We start from the raw sequence: 21,535 nt of genomic DNA on the forward strand, positions 1-21,535 counted from the left end.
TGGATCGCCCGAATTGTTCCGCTCAACGGTTTCGCATTTACGTTTCGCGAAATGGGCATCACCTAGGGTATCAAGATCGACATTCAAGTGCAAACCAGTAAATCGCCCGGCAATCGATCGCGGTATAATATTCAAACTACCTCAGAAGTCGTGTAGCTTCTCTTTACAAAAAGATAATATCGCTTTAATAATAAGAATTAACGGTAAAATAAAAAAATCTTTGCTACTAAATAAGAATATGTGACTCAAATGTAACAATTCATGTTTTGATTGCCTCATTTTGGATTGCACTTTGTTTATTCTCAAAAAGTTTTTCTTTTCTGGACGGTTGATTGCATTTTAATCCAAAATGTGTTCTCCTTTCTTTCTTTTTTCGTATTCGATAAAGGTGTCACGTGAAATTCTATTCGCTGCGGCGGAATCTTCTCGGGATGCTTCGGGGGAATCGGCAAAAATCGGTCCGCACTTTAACGCTCGCAGATTAACAGAAAATTTATCACGACGATTTATATACGCGCGGTTTAAAGGGCGGACCCGCGAAAAATAGGGGAAAAACGAACATGACGGCCTTGGATACACCCTCTTACTCCCGGCGCGCGCTCCGTCATGGAGAAACCCGTAAGAAAACAGGAAACCGAACTCACTCACGCTTCTTCGACGTTTCTCGCAAAAACGAAGGAAAAGTGCTGCCAGGGGAGAATTTCAGTTCCTTCTGTTTGCTTGTCCCTAAGGGACACGTAAGAGGAACGACGGTTAAACGTTTCACGTCGACGGTTCTCGACGCAATCCTCCACATCTATAGGTACGACAGCGTTATTTTACTTGTTGTCGCGAGTATTATGACTTGAAATGCATATTATATCGCCACGAGTATGCCTGACTTTAAACTTTTAAAGTAATATTGCTACTTATGATGGAATAAGAAGTAGGATAACGGAGATCATTTATAACGTTGCTTAAAATTGCAGTATAGATAAGATAAAGAAAGAAATCACTGACTTTACTAACAATAAATTACACGAGAAAAATGAAAGAAATAGAAATAGAAATTTAAAAGCTGAATTATATACAAGGTTCAGGAAAACTTGGTGAAAATCTTGTTAGTTGTCAGTGATAAAAATGTAGATTATTTAAAAGAATATTATAACTCTGTAAATTTTTCATTTAGTAAGTATTTTAGAAATACGTTTTACGAGTTCAAACTTTAAGAAAATATAAAATGTAGAGAAACGATATCTTTTTAATTATTTTAAATAAAAATAGCCATTGATACTAAAAGTATTACTACAATCCTTATTTAAGATATTCGTGATAATGAATTTCTTAATTATCAGGAATGTTTAATTGTTATATCAAGATCTCCCTCGTTTTTTTTCCAGTAAAGTTTCCTAGATCAACTTACGATCTCATAGAGAATGTATCTTATTTTTTTTATCTATTCTTATTTTTATCGATATGCTCTTCTTTCGATATGCGGCTAATAAACACGTGGGCCTGTGCGTGCGCGACGTCGAGGCTCGAAGAAATTCACTTGTAAATTCACGAGACAATGGCGGGCAAGAGAGGCGACGCCGCGACGGCAAGACCGCACACTGTAATTCCGCTTCATTGTTTCCCAAGCACGACATCGGCGCAGCCGATGGAAATTTAGGTTTTTTTTCCGCGCCCCGTTCACTCAGTCCCTACCTTATCGCTCCTCTTTTAAACTCTTCATCTTCCTCGCTTCCTTCGCACCGCACAGAGGTGGATCTATGTGGAAACAACTTAGAGCTTTACAATGTCAATATTTGAAATTTATGTATATCAAGCGAGATAAAGTAGAAAAAAGCGTATGCTCCGTTTGCTTCGGACATGCAAAATTGGGACGCCTGAGAAAGCTTAAATTTTGTTTTGTTTAATTCCACAAAGAGGGTGCGATTTTATATTTTTGCAAAGCGCGTCGATATAAATATAGCTAGTTACTTCCCATTGAGAGTCTGAAAAAAGTATCAGACACTTGAGTTAGGATCCATTTCTGTGTCTCCGCTCTCTCTCTCTGCCGGTTCGTATTATCTCTTCTTCTCGTTGCACGTAAATTTTCCTTGCATCCCACGCGCTCTTTCGCCGTAAGCTATATATACTTTTTCCTTCTCTTCGAATTTCCCTGTACGTGTGTACGGAAGAACGGCACGATGTACCTACGACGAAGGCGATGCGATTTGAAATTCAACGATGCCGGACGCGACGGGCGCTGCGCCGCTCGTCCTTCTTGTGTCGGACCATTGTTCTGTTGCCACAGCTGTGGGTACCAAAGCTATCGCGTGTCCTCGCGAGATGTACTATCCTTCCGGTTGGATTCCGCGAGACTGCCGTTACCGAAGTACAAATGTTACTGGTGCCGTTTGGACATTTCGTACGCGCCGTCGAACAAGCTTTCGGGCAATTAAGCTTTAAGAAGCGTAAATATGTAAACGATACGAATGGATAAATTAAATTTTAATCGGGCGACAACCGCGATATTGATTTAGCTTACAAATGTTTATTTATTTATTAAGATAGTTCCTTTCGACAACACACGGAGTCGCCCGTGTACGTTCGCAACTTTTCTCCTTCGCTGCTTGAAAGGTAACTTCGCATCGCCATTCCCCGCTCATATCCTCACTGCATTAAAGTTTTCTTTTAGAGAAGGGCGTTACTCACATCACTAAAAGAGTCTTTTAGAAATTTATAAGGTATGAAATGGCACGAACATAAATGATCTATGCCATCTCGAGTTAAATTTTATATACATGTATATTATATGCACGATCTTTCAAAATATTAATTTATTAATGTTCACATTTCCCTCGTGGATATAAGAGATACAAGAATTTTTCATTTTCAATTGTCGGCATCATTATTCTCTCTCATTGTTTACAAGAATCAATTCTGATACGGAGAGTCACGTACATGCGGCAAAACGAATTGCAGGAGCGTGACGTATAACACTACTTTCGCCATTTATAATCGACCAGAGAACTTTTCTCCCCAAGCTTTATTGCATTAGCAATGCAACGTCGATCGGGTGCAGCGGCGCAGATGGTTTTTCGTGATATCGTATCGTCCTATCTAACGTCCTTGGCACGAGTCACCGTGCAAACGAAGACGAGAGTAAGAATGGTAGGGAGACGTACGAAGTCGAGGGGGATGAATGAGAGGCAGGGAGGGAGACGGCTCTCTCTTCGGGGTGATGGTGGTACATCTTCAGCTACATAGTTACTGAAGTTAATGGAAAGAAGTCGAGGCAGCTTCTTGCGCATTAACAATTCGAAAGGGCCTTCTATTCCTCTTTCTCCCCTCCCTCCTTCCTTTCCTTTCTCGTCAAAGTCGCGCACCGCTCGCCGTAAAATTCTCATTCGAAATGTAGAAAGGCAATCGCGATGACACACTTTGCTTCTCTCCTCACGGTTTTGCGCCGTTTCGCGTTTCGTTAGCGCCGTAATGGCTGATGAATAATCCCCGGCAAATGAATTAAGAAAAAAGATGTAGCCGAGCGAGCGGGCACGGGCCTCCTCCTCTCACCACTGTGGGCGGCTTTTTTCCCCTCCTGAGTTATAAATTTCCGGGCTATATGCCGGTAGTTAATAGAGACAATGAGAAAATGAGGTAGCCCGCGCTATCGTTGAAATATCGCGCTCGCCACTCTCGTAAATCTGAGATTCATCTTATTTAAGCGCGAGGCACGTTCAGTGTCACCCTCCTAAATAATCTTTTTCGCGCCTGGAATTAATTAGGTTGCTGCGAGCCGGCGCTAAGTCACGTTCTAACGGAGGCTCAACATGACGTAATATATACATTCGCGTGTTGCGTGTAAAAACATTGCAACCTTTAAATTTTTTAAAAATAATTTCAACAAATCGCATTTTATTTGAATATTGCACATCTGATATAAATATGTATACATATACATTTATATTATAGCGAATATGCAATTTTCTTTTAAAAAATATGTTGTTATTTTCATTCTTTTATTAGCATTGCATGTAATTTCCTCGATACAATTGGTTAAACGCAGTAACTCACATGCAGCAATATAGTTATTGAATGAGTTAATAATTTATCCCGGCAACAATCCGCTTCGCGTTGTCAAGCGCAAGACAAATGTGCAGACTGATTGTATTTAAGAGAATCATGGAAATCCGCCGCTAGAAGGGTGTGACCGAGCTCTTTTCCGTGGTCGATTGCGCGGAGGAGTGAGCCAGTACAATTCCTTCATCCCTCTTCATTAATTATAGAGCTCGTTTGGGGAGTTAATTGCTGCTACGATACGTGTGAAATGTTAATGATCCAGACGAGGTGACGACGACGCCAAGGTTAATACCGAGCTTCTATGTCGACGCCGCGCCGTGCAGAAACATTCAAGCCACAATCTGATGCTCCAAAATAAGTTCGTCAGTTTTAGTTCAAAATATTCATGTAAAATAGTATTTCTGTAATAATGTAATAACACGCGCCAAAAAGAAAGATTCGTATTCTTAGCATGCTGTCTTAAATTTAATAAGTGTGACATAATTTAAAATATCGCGTATTTAGCACATATATTTAATAATTAATTATACTTTTTCTGGGCTGATTAACTATAAAAAGGTTGGCAGAAAAAATTAGATTATTGTTATAATTTATTGAGTAATAAAACCGCGATTTAGTGTGTCACAAGAATAAGAAAATGTACACTGAGAAAAAAGCTGTTGCTTTAATTAAAGTGCTATCACGGGGTGCCAAAAACATAAGTAGTTTATTCAATTGTATTATTATTAGACCCAATATCTGGATTATTAAACCAATAATTTAATTATTCGTTTAATAATCCAGATATTGGGTCTAATAATAATACAATTGAATAAACTACTTATGTTTTTGGCACCTCGTGATAGCACTTTAATTGAAGCAACAGCTTTTTTTTCTCAGTGTATAGTGATGATAATTCTCCTTCAATTGAGATATAATTAAACACCTCTCTTTTTAGATAATTTTAAATAATTTTTACTATTTTATTTACTTATCTATAAATAAAATTGAACGCTGTAACAAGCATATATTTGTTAAGGGCCAGTCGTATTGCGACTTTTTGCAAGGATCTTCCACAATATTTTCGCGGGAAATTTCAATTGTTGCAGTAGAGATCGGCGAAATATCGGAGAAAAAATCGATGCAATCCTCGGCGCGATCGACGATATACATACTCTTTTTCCTTGTGATGATACGTCCCGCGTTACCGATTCGCGGAGAGTGTCGTTAAAAATTGATCCGTCGGAGTAAATGCCAGACGAAGTGAACAGAACGATCGACGGTTTTTACACCGGATTTTGGTATCAGGCAAATCCCAGATGCGTCAATAATCGACGTGCCCATCGTTCACCGTAGCAATTTTACGAGCCTCGTTATCACTCGCGCGGACCAACGCCGACGCGACAGTATCGCCGAAAAGCCTCCTCTTGCACGCACCCATCCACGGACAGAGTTGTGGTTCCGAACCGGGACTAATTCATGGATTCGAGAGAGATTAATTGGCAGAGAATCAAAAGTGCCGTCGCGCTGTCAGCATCGATATCACGACAGAAGAAAGCGCTTTTTTTTATTTCGATTAAAATAATTTTTTCTTCGAAACCATCGCGCTACGTTGAGTAATTCGTCTTTCGAAATCGATATGTTGGATCATTTATACCCATACAAAAATATTACATTTGTAATAATATTATAAAATTAAGATAGTAAAATATTTCCACAATGGATTTTTTAACGAGCTTAAAGTCAATTCTCTCTCAGGGCAGCGAAGAATTTTCGCAGAATGATTAAAATTTTAAAGACCATGTTATAATTATATGACACATTTAACATTATTAAAATTTTATCCCAAAATTCAGAAATATTTCTACGGACACACGTGAGCCCGCTGTAATAGAAATATGTAACGCGCGTAAGTGGACAAGTAGCGTGACACTCGAAGAAATGGAGCAGATGTATTTTCTTACGTAATTCGATCCAAGAGTGATGCATGGGCCAATTCATCATCGCATTCAGTTGCATACGTCGCGCTGATCGTTGTAACGGAACAAGTTTTACTGGCACATACGGAGCTATCTTTTCTTGCCAATTCTTCCTCGATTTTCTCTTCTATATGCTATAGAATATCGTATATCCGGTTGTTTAACCGCGCAATGGATTATACGAACGTGAGATTCGAACTAATGCCGAATATGTTCCGCATCGCCGATGATTTTCAGTTGGATAAACTGGCCGAGTGCTCGGCGGAAGGAAGCGACGCGGGAGAAAAGTTGCGAAAACGATCGTCCCGCACGGCGCATACTGTTCATGACCGGCCTGAGGAAACTTTGATCGTTCAGGACAAAGCGAATTCCAAAAAGGAAGCGGGCAGGCAAGGGTGAAGGAGAGAGAGAGAGAGAGAGGCTGTGTCGCGAGAAAAATAGAGAAACACTTGTACGCAAGAACGAACGTGACCCACCCTCTGGGATGTTCAGAAACTTAGGCAATAAGGCGACAGTCAGTTGCAGAAGGTCGTGCGGATAGTTTCGGAAACTTGCTGCGCGCGCGACAGCAGCCGTTTTCCGGCTCCTACATTTCGGTAATAATCCGTCGCTATTTATTAACCTATTCTCTTGATTCGCGTCCGTTCTTTCCGTCCTCCTAGCTTTTCTCACCTTCGTCTGGTAAAAGCAGTCGAGAGAAACTCGCGCATAGGTCGTAACAAATTCCCGAGTATTATAGAGTTCACAAAAAAGTAAATTAGAAGAGTCTCATTATTTGCTTGCACGTTGAAGATAATAAAAGAATATAGTTTTTAAATATTTACACGTGCGTCTAAAATTAAACGGCAATATGCTCCAAATATGCTTCAAACTGATGATAATTATTTTTTGTTAATTAATCTATTAATTATTAATCTATTCGTGAAGTTGTATGATTGTAAGTGGAACAAAATCCTTTTATTTCCTGTAGGGTCAGGGCCCTTTTGTTTCCTCCCTGTTTTTCACCCGCGGCGTAATTTTTATATTCATTATCGCCATTAGGGAAGCACGTGCAACCTCACCTTCCAACGGTAGAAGGGTCGGCGAAATGAGAGTCGACATTGCGCGACGTCTGACGCGCGGATCAGAACAAAGCGACGCTATTTCGAATAATTACAACTCGGCCTCACTGTACAAAATTTTTTTCAACCTCTGTCGAAAATCGCTTTCATTCTTCTCATACTCGTCACTGCAACGTTTCAAACACATAGATTGTTCTGCTACTAAACCCGGCTATCTTACGTAACGATACAAATACAGAAAATAAATGCGAGAGAAAATATTGAAAAAAAATATTGCAAGGTTTTTTTATCCGAGATTATTTTTTACAATTTGTACAAACACATCTATGGTTTTACTTGAACAATAGAGATGTAAGCTTTTACACAGTATGGGAGTTTATTCCGTCCGCAATTATAGATATTATTTTTAGAGCACATTCTATGCTTTTATAATGATCGCGATTAACTCTCCAATTCCGACAATTCTTAAATAATTTTTGAAGGTACCGCGAAAGTATCCCTATCTCGATTTGGATGTGAAAAGTATCATTCGTGCCAAAAGAGTGGACATCGCAGTAAATTAAATCGGAGAAGTGTGTTACGCAGGGGAAATAAAAGCAGGTAAACTCGTTATGCAAGTTGCGCCGGTGGTCACGGTCCCTCGCAGATCCGTTTACGACGGGAAAGAATGACAAAAGGAAAGCGGGGCGCGACGGATAAGCGGAGGAGAGAGCGCACCTAGTTTGAAATTTCAAATTCATTTACGGTCCCGCTGCCGAGTTTTAATCCGCTTTAATTATGAAAAATCGTTGAGTGCTGCCGACCTATCTACCAACCTACCTTCCATCCTTTCGTCTTCTCTGCACCTAGGCATTCCTTTGCGTCACTTTTATCGCCGAAGCGAAGATCGTCAGTCTCCCTTAACTGCCATATTTTCTTCCTTTTACTCACGCGACGTCTCATTACTGTAATTACTTCATGCTCATTGCAGTGTATAAGTGTTATTATAGATCGTTATAAATAAAAATGTAAATGTAGAGGACGTAAAATTTGCAATAATTAAACGCATTTAGAGTTTCTTTCACTAAAACTGTTTTAAGATCTATGAGATAATATAGAGTTGAATTTCCATGTGTAACAATCTAATGTTAAGATCTGTGAATGTTGACGGAAATATTCTATCCCCCTATCTCATCCAGACGTTCCATTTCCTTCGCTGTCATGTATATCTCCTGTTTATCGACATATTCAATTACTTTGATGACGTGCACATTAGATCCTGCGACATCCGAAAGTATATATATATATATATAAACGCATTCCCTTTTCTTCAGATATAGCGATAAGAGAATTGGCCGAGAATACCTTGTTCTTTCCTTATAGTGCTTTTATACCATTCGGTAAACTTATAAAATCAGGTTATATTTGCGGACCCTGGGCTTTACTTGTTTCAAAGGTGGCCATTACAGCCGCGAGTAGTACGGTTCTGATTAAAGGAATTAAAAGGATGAACCTCTAAGAGTAAACTTATATGACGCTGCGCGCGAAGGCACGTAGTTTCATTTTCCAACAGCGTTATTACGTTAGGCCATGCATTATCAGAAATGCAATCAAAATTATGGATGTAATTTCAAAGTCAAAGGCAGAAAGAAATGGTTATAGCTCTGAAATATATTAAGCCACGACTGAAAATTCGTGAAATAACATTACAGAATTATGATACAACATATGTAATTATCTAAACTTATCGAAATTGTTGTACAGAACTCGCTGTGTGTTAGAATATCAAATTAATTTGCAGCAATCAAATTAATGTGCAGCAAATTCTTTTCTCTTCGCAAAGCTAATGAGCAAAAATTGTCTATATAAATCTGAGTTATAAATCTGGCATCTCAGAAATAGAAAAACACAAGTCAAAATGTAAAATAGAGATGTATCTTTGTACATGTTTTATACGTTGCAGGCAAGACGTGATGCATCGTTTACAGCACCGTCCACTTTGCACGTCTTCTTCGGCCTGTTTAACTTCTTGAGTTCGATGTCCATCGATCTTCTCCTTGACTTCCCTTGCGCAAGTACTTTGCGCCAGTCGAACGTGCGTTCGAAAGGCGTGCTCTTTAATTTGGCCAGAGCCTCGGCTTGCACTTCCAGAAAATTGTATATAATTTCTTCCTCAGGATCGGCAAAAACGCCCTTTAACAGAGAGAATAATTAGTATCTAATGTCATTGGCATACTTTGTATCTGATGGAGATAAACATTTTGATACGTGCAATTTTTACGTAAGAGATAAAAGTCTAGAAAAAATATATTATAAATTTTTCTTTTATACACGCAAGAAACATTGACGATATGGATGTGAGATTAAAATACTTTTCTTTGTACCGTTTATTTTCCATTTTAAACAAATGAAGTATACATATATAATAAGTATACTCAGCAGTTAAAGAACATTATTATTTTAAAAAAATATCGATTATATCGATATTTTATCACTTTCCATCGTGATGTTTTTATTCGAGCGTATATGCTTTTTATATTACAATACTGTACTAATTATTTGCAAAGGATTGCAGTAAGATTAATTGATTCCCTTGACGTACTTCTTTTCGAGGAGCGGTTTCCTTCTTAATGAACTCGTCGATCGTTAAGCGTCTGTCGGCCGCAGAGACTGGCAAAGGCGGCAACAAAGTTTCTCTGCGCTCCTGCCGCTGCTGCTCCGGGAAGAGGTACACGACGGTTTCCTCAAAGATTTTGTCCTGCAGATTCAAGATCTCGCGTATCTTACGCTTCTTTGCCCTCGCCTCCTGCCGCAACCTGAGAATCGGCGCGCGCTGCCTCTCGAGGACATCTTTTCTGAGCCCCTTTTTCTCCAGGATCAGTCGTTGCATGCGCTTTACTTCCATTGACATCCACCGTTCCTTGGCTTCTTCGAGGAACTGCCAGGGTTTCCGACGCTGTGAATAGTACGAAATTAACTTAGCAGAAAAAGGGAGATCGGTTTTCTTCTCCGCGCGAGATGTGCCTGACTGAACCGGGAATTCGCCGTTATTTACGTGACTATATAATCGTTCGACTCGTTCGGGTGCGGTTATCCGCGTAGTGCGAATTGCCGACCGAAGCGTGGCTACGAATTGAACGAAAATCATTGAATTATTTATCGATGTGGAATATCAGAGTGGTCGTACCGCGGATCTCGTAGGTGTAGTCGCGCGACCTGCCGCTTCGACCGTGTCAGCTTTAATCTTCTCCTCGGCCTCCAAGCGCTTTTTCTCCCCCTCCATTTTACCGAGCTTCTTCTTCATCTCGATATCCTCGAGATTTGTTTCGCGCCACATTTCCTGCCAGGCTTGAAACTCGCTTATCTGATCATATGCGGAAATAGGCAATCGTTATAGATAGAAGGAATGAAGAAATTTTTATTACCGTTAGTAGTAAAATTACGATAAATTACTACAGAAATGAAGAGAGAGGATCTTTTTTTACGAACACGACTCCCATTAAGTTTCGGTATATTTTCGTCTTATAGAAGCAGAAAATTTCACGAAGCGAATGCGTATAGAGATTCACATGCTGTGTGAAATGACATTCTCGTACGTTCAAATATAGTATTGTTAGTGAATGAAAATTCGGCTAATTGTTCCAAAACATTTTGTTGCAACGGAATAATTAGATTGATAACAAGCATGATTATTGTCTTTACTGTTCTAAATATATAATGTAATTTCTTTTCGTCTAATAAAGACATATTTGCCTTCCGGAACATAAATTTCGAGTTACTTCGTTTAGACGTTTAATCGATATCGCTCTCGATCTATCGTTGTCGCGTCCCTTTTTATCTCACCCTTTGAACCTGTCGGTCGATGAACTTTTTCATCCACTCGACGTCGCCCACGTCGTACGTCAGTAAGACACGCGGCGCCGTGAACGTCCTTAAAGAGCCGTTGAAGTCGCAAAATCCGATACACTGCGGCTCCAGCGGCAGCTCGTGCGTGTAGATACCCGTAATTATCCGTCCGGATAGACTCTGCACGAAGCTCGGCTCGTGACTCTTTACTATGAGATCCCAAATTTCTACGGTGCCGTCCATTCGTCCCAAGATCAAAACGGTCGGACGTATAATTCCCCATGAGCACGCCGAGTATCTGCGTTTAATAAAAAAAGTATAGCAGGAAAAGTAGATCGATGATCTAAAAATGATCAGCACTAATCCGATGTTGCTTTCTGTCTTTGTACGTTAATTATACAGCGGTTTTATTAATTGTCAATGTTACACAATACTGGAGAGTTGATTTTTGAGATAATTTTAAATGCAAGATATGCGTTGCTCTCTCTCTCTCTCTCTCTCTCTCTCCCTCCCTCTCCAAAATCAATAAAAATATATAGAGTTAATGAGACAGAATGGACCGTTTGTCGAGTGCTCGAATCGCGAGAGCATCGGCTCGACAACGCTCGATAATGACTGTTGCGGCGGGCCGACCGCGCGCGGCCATACATTGGAAATAGCTTTCATTAACGGAGTAGTAACAGCACGCGGGTGCTGTAAATGTAAGTTATGATCGTATTGTCATGCAGATCATACCGAAAGTTCGACTCTCGCCGTTCGAAAACTATGCGCGGCGCGTGAAACGCGAGCAGCGATGAGCGCGCGAGCGGTCATCGGCGCTCGTGTGCGCCGGGCAATGAGAAACGCTATCGTCGCAATTACATGCTGTACACCGCGGCAATTTATCGCGCGGCCTCGCTCGTTATTTTTATTTCCAATGAAACGCGAACGAAACGCGAACGAGCCGCGCGTACTGCCGCGTTTATGTATATTCATGACCATGTTTCGTTAACTCTCGCGATATTGACGTTTCTCCTCGAGGAGTAATTTCTCAGCGCGCAATTCCCGCGATCTCGCTCGTCCGCGGTTATTTCAACGCGAACAGCTCTTCGTCGCTTCCTCTCTTTTTATCTCCTCCGCCATTCTCTCCTTTCCGCGAAGAATCACTTAGCTCCCGGCGTTTATTTTTGACGCAGGAGGGAAAGTTCAGTTTGCTCTAGTCGGACGATAGTTCCGCGCGCGATTTTTTCCACCCACCCGACGTTGGACTTCTTCCAAACGAGCGGCTCGCCGAAATCGTCCCTCCATACGGCGAAGATCTTCCCGCCTATCGTGACCACTACCTGATGGTAATAATTGGATCTGACCGAGTGCGTAACCGGTCCGTCGTGCAGCCTCTTCATCCAGAGCCAACGTGCCGTCTCGCGATTCACGCTCACGTCGGTGGCGAATTCGTAGCCGGTCCACGTTATGCACCCGAAATCACCTGTTGCCGTCATTTACGCTTTAATCCACTTTACGCCGTTGATATTAAATTAGATCAATCTTATTCAGGGGGATTTAAGTATAATTAATTGTGTTTAATCGCGTGCATCTGAATTGCATTAACATTAATGAACTCGGGATGTAATCGTGCCGTGTCTCAGCCCCGTAGACGTCAACGGTCGGAAATTGAGTCGCGGGAAAACGTTATACAAGTCGTCTTACCTTCGACGGTTCCGACGAGCATCTTCGGCTCCATGACGTAGTTCGCCTTCTCGATTATAGGTTTGTAGTACTTTCTAATTGTGAGGTCGTCTCTCGCCACCGGGAACGGTTCGACTTGTTCCTTGCGAAACTTTGGATTGTACATGCTGAGAGTCGTTATCACGAGCTGCCGGCTCTCGTCCGGATATTGAATCACGAGGATATAGTCGGGCTTGAAGATGCGATCGAGGATCTTGAAGGGCGACGCCGGCTGCGCCATGGATTTCGAAATATCTGCACGAATCTTCTTCCGTCTACGAACTTGTCGAATGTCCTTCTCCGAGGGTTGCGATCTTTCGTACCAACCAACGTCAGAGATAAAAAAGATGTCTCACGTTATCTCGTTAATAATAACGAAATAACGTTAAAATAAAAATAGATTAATTATTAGAAGATTATTTTGCGCGATGTGTTTTCATTGATTTAAATATTATGCATAAAGGAAAAATGGAATTTTGATGATCGATGGTTACTAAATAACTCTAAATCCATTATAAGATTTTCATTAATCTTTTGTCCGCGCGGAAATTGATCTCCACCGGCGCAGTTTCGCGCAAATACGCTCCTTTCTCTCGGCGTGGCACAGAATAGGATGTAATCTCGTAAATATCGTACCAATTTCGTATCAAGGGAGGAAACAATTCACTGGTATTGGAGCATCTACATAGCCATTGTGGCACGGCCGAAATGAAGATCGCTTTCCCTCTTGCACCCCACTGGGCGCGCACAGAGATCGACGAGGCCAAGGAGCTTGGGAGTTAGCAGGTCCGGAGGACTACTCTGGACGGTAAGGGACGGCGGGGAAGGGTTAGGAGCGAGGACTGAATACCGATCGACGATTATAGAGGGATGGTCTATCCATTTTCGGACCATATAAACGCCAACTTCGGAGAATCGAGGAGCGACGGAGAGTCAAGTCGCAGGACCATTACGGTTCCGCAGACCGGGAGAGTTTCTCGAGAAGGATGATGACGAGGAGACGGGGGGAGGGAGGAAGCGGAAGGCGGTTCGTCGTCCCGCGTCCGGAAAGGAGGACTCGAAAGGCAAGAGACGGTGCTCGCTCTTTAACGTTTCGCTTGCGACAAGTTTCGCGCCCGTCGAACATTCGAAGTCGCTAACTTCCAGTCTCGGGAGATACGACGGCACCGTCTACCTTTCTCGTGGTTACCAATTGCTGGTTGAGATCGACCGGAGGCCGCGTCATGCGCCAGCCGTTCGAGTTGTTCTTGGCATTTTTAAGAAAAACGACGTGACGTTTTCGCTGGACGACGATGTCGGGTGTCGCGAAATTGAAAGATAAAGAAAACGGATCCTCTCCGACTATACGTTGGGATCTCTTGAATATTCTATTTCTTACTCTTGCGAATCGAATGGCGTCGTAGGTCGTAGTTTCATAGGAAAATTCGTCCGAATCGAGACATTGATTCGATGCGACTCCGCGACGGTCACGTTTAGTTCCTTAACGTTTAATTCTTAACCGATGGAACTATTCGAGCAACGCGACAGGAATATCAATATCCTTCTTCTGATTCTCACAGGACCGTTGATAATGCTAAATCCGCAATGTAAAATTTTACTCAGTAACAAAAAGTAATACATATAAGTTTTTCTCTTTTAAAGATTTAAAGTCTCTTTCTTAAATTCTCAAGTGAACTTGTTGCAAGCGTGGTAGAATCATGTGCTTGATATCTTTATTATAAAGATGTAGATCATATTTACTCAAAATGCGTTTTACACCACATTTTTTCCAATTATTTCTGCTGATTGAAAAAATCGTCCTTTTTTATTTTTTAAAATTATTTCATTACGCATTGCTCTTGAATACAAAAAGCACTATTCTCATCGGTAGATTAAGACTTGTTCAAAACTAAAGACCATTATATCTAAGAACTAATAGCATCTGTTAAATAATAAATGTGTTAAAGTCAATAGGCAAAGGCGATGCTTACTTAAGATCCCAAAAGGCGACCGTGCCATCCTGGCTGGCGGTTACGAACTGATAGCTTAGATTGTCCAGGGGCGCGTCTTCCGGCAAAGACGAGATCCGACCGTTTTTGTCGACCTTGTGATGTGAGGGCATCCAGACTATCTGGGTGATGCCCGCCTTCTGGCTGTACTTCTGGGCGGACATTGCCGCCGGACTGATCAACGACGTTGCCGTCGTCTCGCGCATCCATGTCATCAAGCTCCTCATCGCGATGCTGTACTTCACTTGGGCGCCCGTCTGCGCCACCACCGTCTCCACCTGCTCGATTTTGCCAGGAATGTGCCAGATGGCGATCTACGGGAAGGATATGGATGGATTTTATCGTCATCCGCTTGTCCGCCCCTCGTCTCGTTTCACTACAGCCTAGACTTTTACGTTTCACGGTCGCAGCTTGTAACAGGATGTTTTCCCGTACGTTTTCGGAGACGTTTCTTCTCGTCTAAAATTTGCTAATTTGAGCTCGCAAGTAGTGTCAGGCAATTAACAAGATGCGCATAGAGTTTTTAATTAAAATAGTAGAGCGTTGATAAGAAATAGGAATAAAAAGTAATATTCGCTAATAAATTCAATAAAAATTGATATCTTTTTATAATAAAAGAAATTAAATTTTATTTTCTTTAATAATAAAAGTAAGTCTGGACTAGTAAGTCGAACTCTGCACTGTTATTTTTGTGTTCGTCGCATTGTAAGTTATTAAAGAAGAATATCTCGAATGCGATGTAATGTTTTATTATAATCTATTTTAATCTTATTTTAGTATTCTTATTAATATTTTAATAAAATGCCGTACGTCGCAGAAAAACGCTAAATAAAACGAGTCATACTAATTTCGAAACCGTTTGTCACTTTTATTAATATTTTTTAAATTTTTATTAACATTTTATAGTTGCAGCGTGTATGTTAGTTTATTTATATTATTTATATTAGAATGCACAATTTTAGTGTGCTTTTAGTTTCATTTATTTAAATTTTTGATATAAATCTTTATGGATTAAAGTCAGAACGAATACTGAGAGCATAAATAGTAGCATAAAGAATTTAATAATATGCATAATTAAATACTGCATAAACAAGAAAATCTTTTTCGATATTTGGACGATTGCAGATGATTATTGTATCGCATGGCATTAACTATTTTGATCCGCGCGAAGACTACGTGTTCAATCCCTTTTTTTAGGTATTTAAAATTTAAACATATCCAAAAATTACTTTATATAGCTGGAAAATGTGCAGGGAACAATCTATTAAAAAAAATATATGAAAAGTTTGACATTTTCACCGTTTCTTTTGACTTGACTTCTTTTGACTTTTGCAACCGGGATAAGCGCATTTCCCGATACTCGTGTTCGTCGTCTCGCGACGTTTTCTAATACACGTGTTTCACGATATTCGATTGCCCGATCAAACGCGTGTCCCGGGTGTCATCTGATATCCAGAACATTGTGGAACATCGAGAGGTGCGGTGGGAGGATCGTCGCGATGGATTAATGGAGACAGGTGATCCCGCTTGCATACGATATTCGCTTGCATACGTTGCGTTCGTTGTTCGCGTTTGCCATGATTGCCGATGCTCGGCACTTTTCGAATTTTCACGTCCGAAACTCTGCACGCGGTGACAAGTCGGGGGTAGTACCCGGGCAGATCCACGCGATGTGTTTTTCGATATACGTGATTGATATCGATCGTGTTCCATTTGGATTGAACGTCCGTCGGAAGAATTTGTTTACGAATAACGCGCGTGTCGCGTTATTCATTCGCGGGTATGACGTGTCGAGCGAACGCGAATGCATCGGGGTGTATCGCGGGGGATCGGCAGTAACGAGTTAATCGACATTGGTGGATTGCCGTTTGTCTGTGAAATGAGGAAAATATTCATATCCGCTTTTACTGTCGAATTATCTCACAATTTCTGTTTTCTTCTTAATTCTACGACAGCAAAAAAGAAAACGTATGCTGAAGTGGGAAAAATAGAATTTATTTTCATCACCTGGCCATTTGTACAGCCACCTATGATGATGCTGCTATCGAGAGGGCAGACGGAAACGGATGTTACTTCTCTTGGACATTCGAGGATGAGTTTAGGTGACAAACAGTCAGTGAAGGACCATATCAGGACGCGATTGTTGCCTTCACAAGCTAAAAATACCTATTTATAAGAAATACGATTTAAATTATATTAAATTATAATAATTTTATTACGCGCGTGTATTTACGTAAATAAAAAAAAATACGTTTTGCTGGTTCCGCATTAATGATAAAATGTTCTTCAAGATTAATTTAGATCAACCTTACGAACAAAATAAATATAATTTTTAGAAGTAATTTGCAGGGTAATGGCAAACCTCGTCGTAAGTTTTGGGACCTATTAGATGCTCCCCTTTCCCATGTTGCGTGTAAGTAGCTATCGCCGTTCCGGTCCAGAATGGATGCCAGCAGAGATCGTTGATAACTTTGTCTGCAATGAGCTTTCCGTCGTAGTAGCTCTGATGTTCCTCGTAACCTATGGGCACCGGTGCCTGCGTATCCTTTTCATTAAGCACCAGATTTGCATAATCATTTGTATATATATCCCACGTGGAGTTCATTAAAATCTGTGACAAGACAGTAAATAAATTAGAAGTATTTGCTATCCATTAAGCTCGTGTCTTAAAAGAAATTAAATATTTTAATAATTAGTCTAGCTCATAATTAAATTATGATAAGATATATATATTATATCCCAATTACACTTATATTTTATTATTTAAAGTATTGTAAAAATCAATAAATTTGTAACATTACCTGATCGCACATTTTGCTGGTGTAACGTTCCAAGAAATCCTTCAAGGACTCTATCTTTTCCTCGGTGTAAGTAGACAAATCGACTGTCTCGTATTCGTACAGATATTGGTACCAGGAATTGACAGGTATCGATGGCGCCGTTTGCGCCTCGTTGTGTCGAACGATCGGCGTCACTTGCGTATAGCTGCTTACCAATTTACGCCGTACATTCTCAAATATTTGCCGGTTATCCGGTAGCAGCTCGATATATCCGTCCCTCTGATCGTCCGCCTTTCTGTCCGTTAGATTTATCGGCACGTTCAGCAAATCGGCGGTAGATGTAACCTGATTGTAATTAAATGCGAAAGATATGATCGTTCGGTACATCATAAACGGTGTGGGCTGGGCTGTACATATCACATACCTCTCGCAAATACGATTAAACGATCGCGAGATTTATAAACTGCTTCTTGCCCGATCGAAATCAGGATAAAGTGATTAATTTATTTATTGTGATTTGTGAATGCCGCTGCGATATTATTGTCAATTCGCCGAGATTAGTATTTATAGAGGCAGAATTATAGTAGAAATTTACGATAATCAGTTTAATACTGCGGCTTAGAATTAACGAATGCAAACTATCAATTTCCACTCTCGCACACGCGCGAGTTCATGCGTTGGTAATGCGCGCTGTCGAAATGTAATAAACATTTTCAAAAATTCACGGACTATGTTGCTCGAATGTAAATATGAACTTGCTCGAATAGATATGCAAGTCGCGACCGAAAAGTTTCGACGACGGCGGAGTGAAAAGTCGCTTCAACGTCGTTCGACGAAAGCTACGAGAGAACACTCGAGTCAGGAATGCGATATGTAACATGTCCCATCCATATAATGTTTATTAACAACTGAAGAAAAGTGGATGCAGTATTTTGCATCCACTTTTTTTTACTAAAGGATTAGTTCAAGTTTAATTTCTACAAAGTTTAAGATTAATTTCGCCTCTCTCTCTCTCTCTCTCTCTCTCTCTCTCTCTCTCAAAAGTAATAAAATGTTCTTAAGATATTAAATTAGATATTATTGCATTAAATCTTCTAATTATTTATTAGGATATTATTTTTTGCACATTATATCAATCGCAATTAATTGAAAGTGGTGAAAGGTTAACCAGACTATGATTTTTTAATGTTATAACAAACCGCAACTGTAACTTTTAACACCGAAAACCAGAACTATGACTCTTTAATGAATCGGACTATGATTCTTTAATGCAAACCTCAATCTCGAATAATGGCCTTGTGTCCTTGACGACGTTGGCATCGACCACGGCACCGCTTCCCAAGTCGTGCCATCGGCCAGGAGATTTGTAGATCGCGTTCCTTACGCGATTCTCGTGATCCTCCCTTTGCTCCTGTATGTGCTTCACTATAGCGTCTCTACCCTCCTCGGTGAGGACAATGTAGAATTGGCCCTCTTCGGACAGGGACGGTGCGTAGCCGATGAAGACCTTTTCATCAGGAAATGCGTGAATCTCGTCCTTCACCGGCAGGAAGTCGCTGCTCTCAGAATGTAAATCTATATTATCCTCTATAACATCCTTCCTAACGTGCACCCATGGATATTCCGCGGTTACGTCCTCGCCAATGATGCAGCCGACGATCTTCTGTGTCAGCGGCGACAGATCGAGTCTCGCTATTCCCGGTATTCCCTAAGATTAAATCAATATACGTTCTTCTTTTTTCTCTGAAAGAGATGTCCCTTTTATGGAAATATTGTAAAAATTAAAATTACTCGATATAAATGCCGATATATTAGATGCATTTAAGACTAATGACTATTTTTTTTATTCAGGCTTAATTCTTATTCAGATATACTTCCGTTGAATTCCTTTAAAGTCTTACGTCTGATAGAACAATTCAATAACTCGAAGTTTTGAAAATAGAATAAACCGCTGGCATGTTGAAATATTCACCATCGACGCGGAATATCGAATTTTCTTCGATGGCTCCGCGGTTATCTGCGTCGTGTTAAATTTCCAAATGTCGCTTACTGACGGTCGAGAAGAAGCGTAAGAGTTGAGATCATAGATAGTTCTCCGTCTTCGCATTGATGGATCATCCATATCTATACGGATTTTCTTCTTCGCCTCTTTTTCCCAATCTTGTGTAGCTGACAGAATAATAAGACAGATAAAGTAACTCACGAGTAATTTTTCAAAAATAAGAAAAATTATGACAAACGTAATTCCAGTTTTTACGATAAAATACAGCAGGGTTTTTTTTATTAAATAAATAAATTATGTTGTCGTATAACGAGATATTAAGAACTCTTTGACTAATAAACTTTAAAATGGCAGATTGATTAAAATAATAAAGATATTGAGCCAGTTTATTTTAATAGGTTATTTAAATACATCAATCGACATATTTATCAGATTCGCACGATTCACATTTTAACAAACCAAAATCAATAATCTCTTTCATTATTTCTGCCAACTCGCTGCTTTAAATCGCGTCATTCATATTTGAACGTATTTACGCTCGGCTAAGTTTACGTTTTATTGTTAACACAGTGCGTACTTCCACCCGACACGCGTATATCCCGTATGCATCATCGGTCTTCGTTCGGTACATAATTTTAACCCATTCGTTACAAAGTTTCAATATTTTTACATTCGACGTTATCGATGTTGTTCCTTCGAATGCAGCGCGTTGTATTTCAACAGAGCGTATTTCGATTTAAAGGATATATTTGTTTTCGAGTTGACAAAACAAAATCTTTTTGTTATATGCAAATTCAAAAGAATACACTGCACAATGCCTCACAGCTTTCGTATTTAGTGTTATTTGAATTGAATTGAACGATTACTTTATTTGCCCCAAGGGGGCCTTAAAGGGCGTTTTTGAGGAACGTTCCCAAACCTTTATTTAGTGTTATTTTAACTTTAGTTCCTGTCGGAGAATACCGAAGTAAATAGACGTGTGCATCAAGATATCATCCGGTATAGGTCTAAGAAACATGCACATACCCACGTCGTTGATATCAAATATGTACATCGTGAAATATTCATCATGGTTATTACGTCAAATTTTTTCTCGGAGACTATATAACCTACGCGGTTTTTTTTCCTCTTCCCATTCCCTCTCCTCGCAAGGTTCTTCTTCCCCCGAGCTGAGAGATTGTTCCACTTCGAAATAGTCATCGTATCTGTATTCCCGCTCGGTATCGACCTCCTGAAACTTTTCATTCCCCGTCATTCTTTCCGCATTTGCTTCGCGTATTTCTCCCTCCATGATGTAAACTGCCCGCTCGATTATTTTACGTTTCCAGGGACTCCGTTGTCTCCGTTGATGCGATCGACATGCAAAGATACAACTACGTGCGTTCGCGGATACGTACGTATACGTACAACGTACACGTAATACGCGTATGAATCGATACGACGCCGACGTGCGGTGAATGTAACCCGAATGCGATACGAGATGAAAGACAGAAGAAATCTTCACGTCCGATCGGCGAAACGAGCGAATTGGCTCGATCCGTCGATTGTTACGTCGCGTCGCGTCGGTGTAACAAGTTTTTAATCCGAACTATATAACTGGCTGACGACGCACGTCGAGGCTTAACGAAATTTCAGTCGGGTACATTTGCAGTCTGATTGAACATTGAAATTTCGATTCTCATCGTCTGGGGGGCCCCCACGTCCATCGCGTAGCGCGATGTGGATATAGATGTTTCGGAATATCAATTTTTTCCCTCGAAATTTTTACGTGCGAACGCAAGCGATGAGGGCGATTTAATTGTTTTTATATCAGGCGAATGAAACGGGTCGCCCGTGCACTTAACCCATTTCGCAAACTCGATATACCACAGGTATTGTCAACGTTAACGGAACGTTTTGTAACCCAATGAGCAATTTAATTGCTCAGCGACCAATTCGTCGTTTAAATGCGATACATCGTCAAATTGATAATATAAATTAAACAATAGATTTATTGTAACAAATAATGGTATTAGGAAAAGAAGGTATAATTCGTAATTATATTATTATGCGAATTAGTATTCTTCACTGCGAATATTCGTCATGTATTTTTCAAATGCGGTATATATATTTGTTTAAATATAAACAACTGCAAAGAAATAAAACTTTCTTTATTTGAATAAAAGATAAC

General features: G+C 40.3%; 2 protein-coding genes across 2 annotated transcripts in view; one reads left to right on the top strand and one right to left on the bottom strand.

The window, feature by feature from the left end:
- Positions 1-21,535, top strand: part of LOC139768413 (uncharacterized) — a 370,378-nt gene that overhangs the window by 16,138 nt on the left and 332,705 nt on the right. The gene's annotated exons all lie outside the window — the stretch shown is intronic.
- LOC139768380 (dynein axonemal intermediate chain 3) lies at positions 8,699-20,620 on the bottom strand. The gene is made up of 13 exons (XM_071698495.1): positions 20,479-20,620; positions 19,336-19,532; positions 18,640-19,071; positions 17,385-17,708; positions 16,946-17,194; positions 16,591-16,749; positions 14,566-14,897; positions 12,578-12,909; positions 12,128-12,356; positions 10,889-11,189; positions 10,233-10,409; positions 9,648-10,001; positions 8,699-9,238 (listed from the first exon to the last, which is right to left on the bottom strand). The coding sequence occupies exons 1-13, from the start codon at positions 20,618-20,620 to the stop codon at positions 8,996-8,998; spliced, it is 3,471 nt and encodes a 1,156-aa protein (XP_071554596.1). The 3' UTR covers positions 8,699-8,995.

This window comes from Temnothorax nylanderi, unplaced genomic scaffold, assembly GCF_030848795.1.
Source record: "Temnothorax nylanderi isolate EJ_2023f unplaced genomic scaffold, tnyl_v1.0 TNYL_tig0016_pilon, whole genome shotgun sequence".
Lineage (NCBI taxonomy): Eukaryota > Metazoa > Arthropoda > Insecta > Hymenoptera > Formicidae > Temnothorax > Temnothorax nylanderi.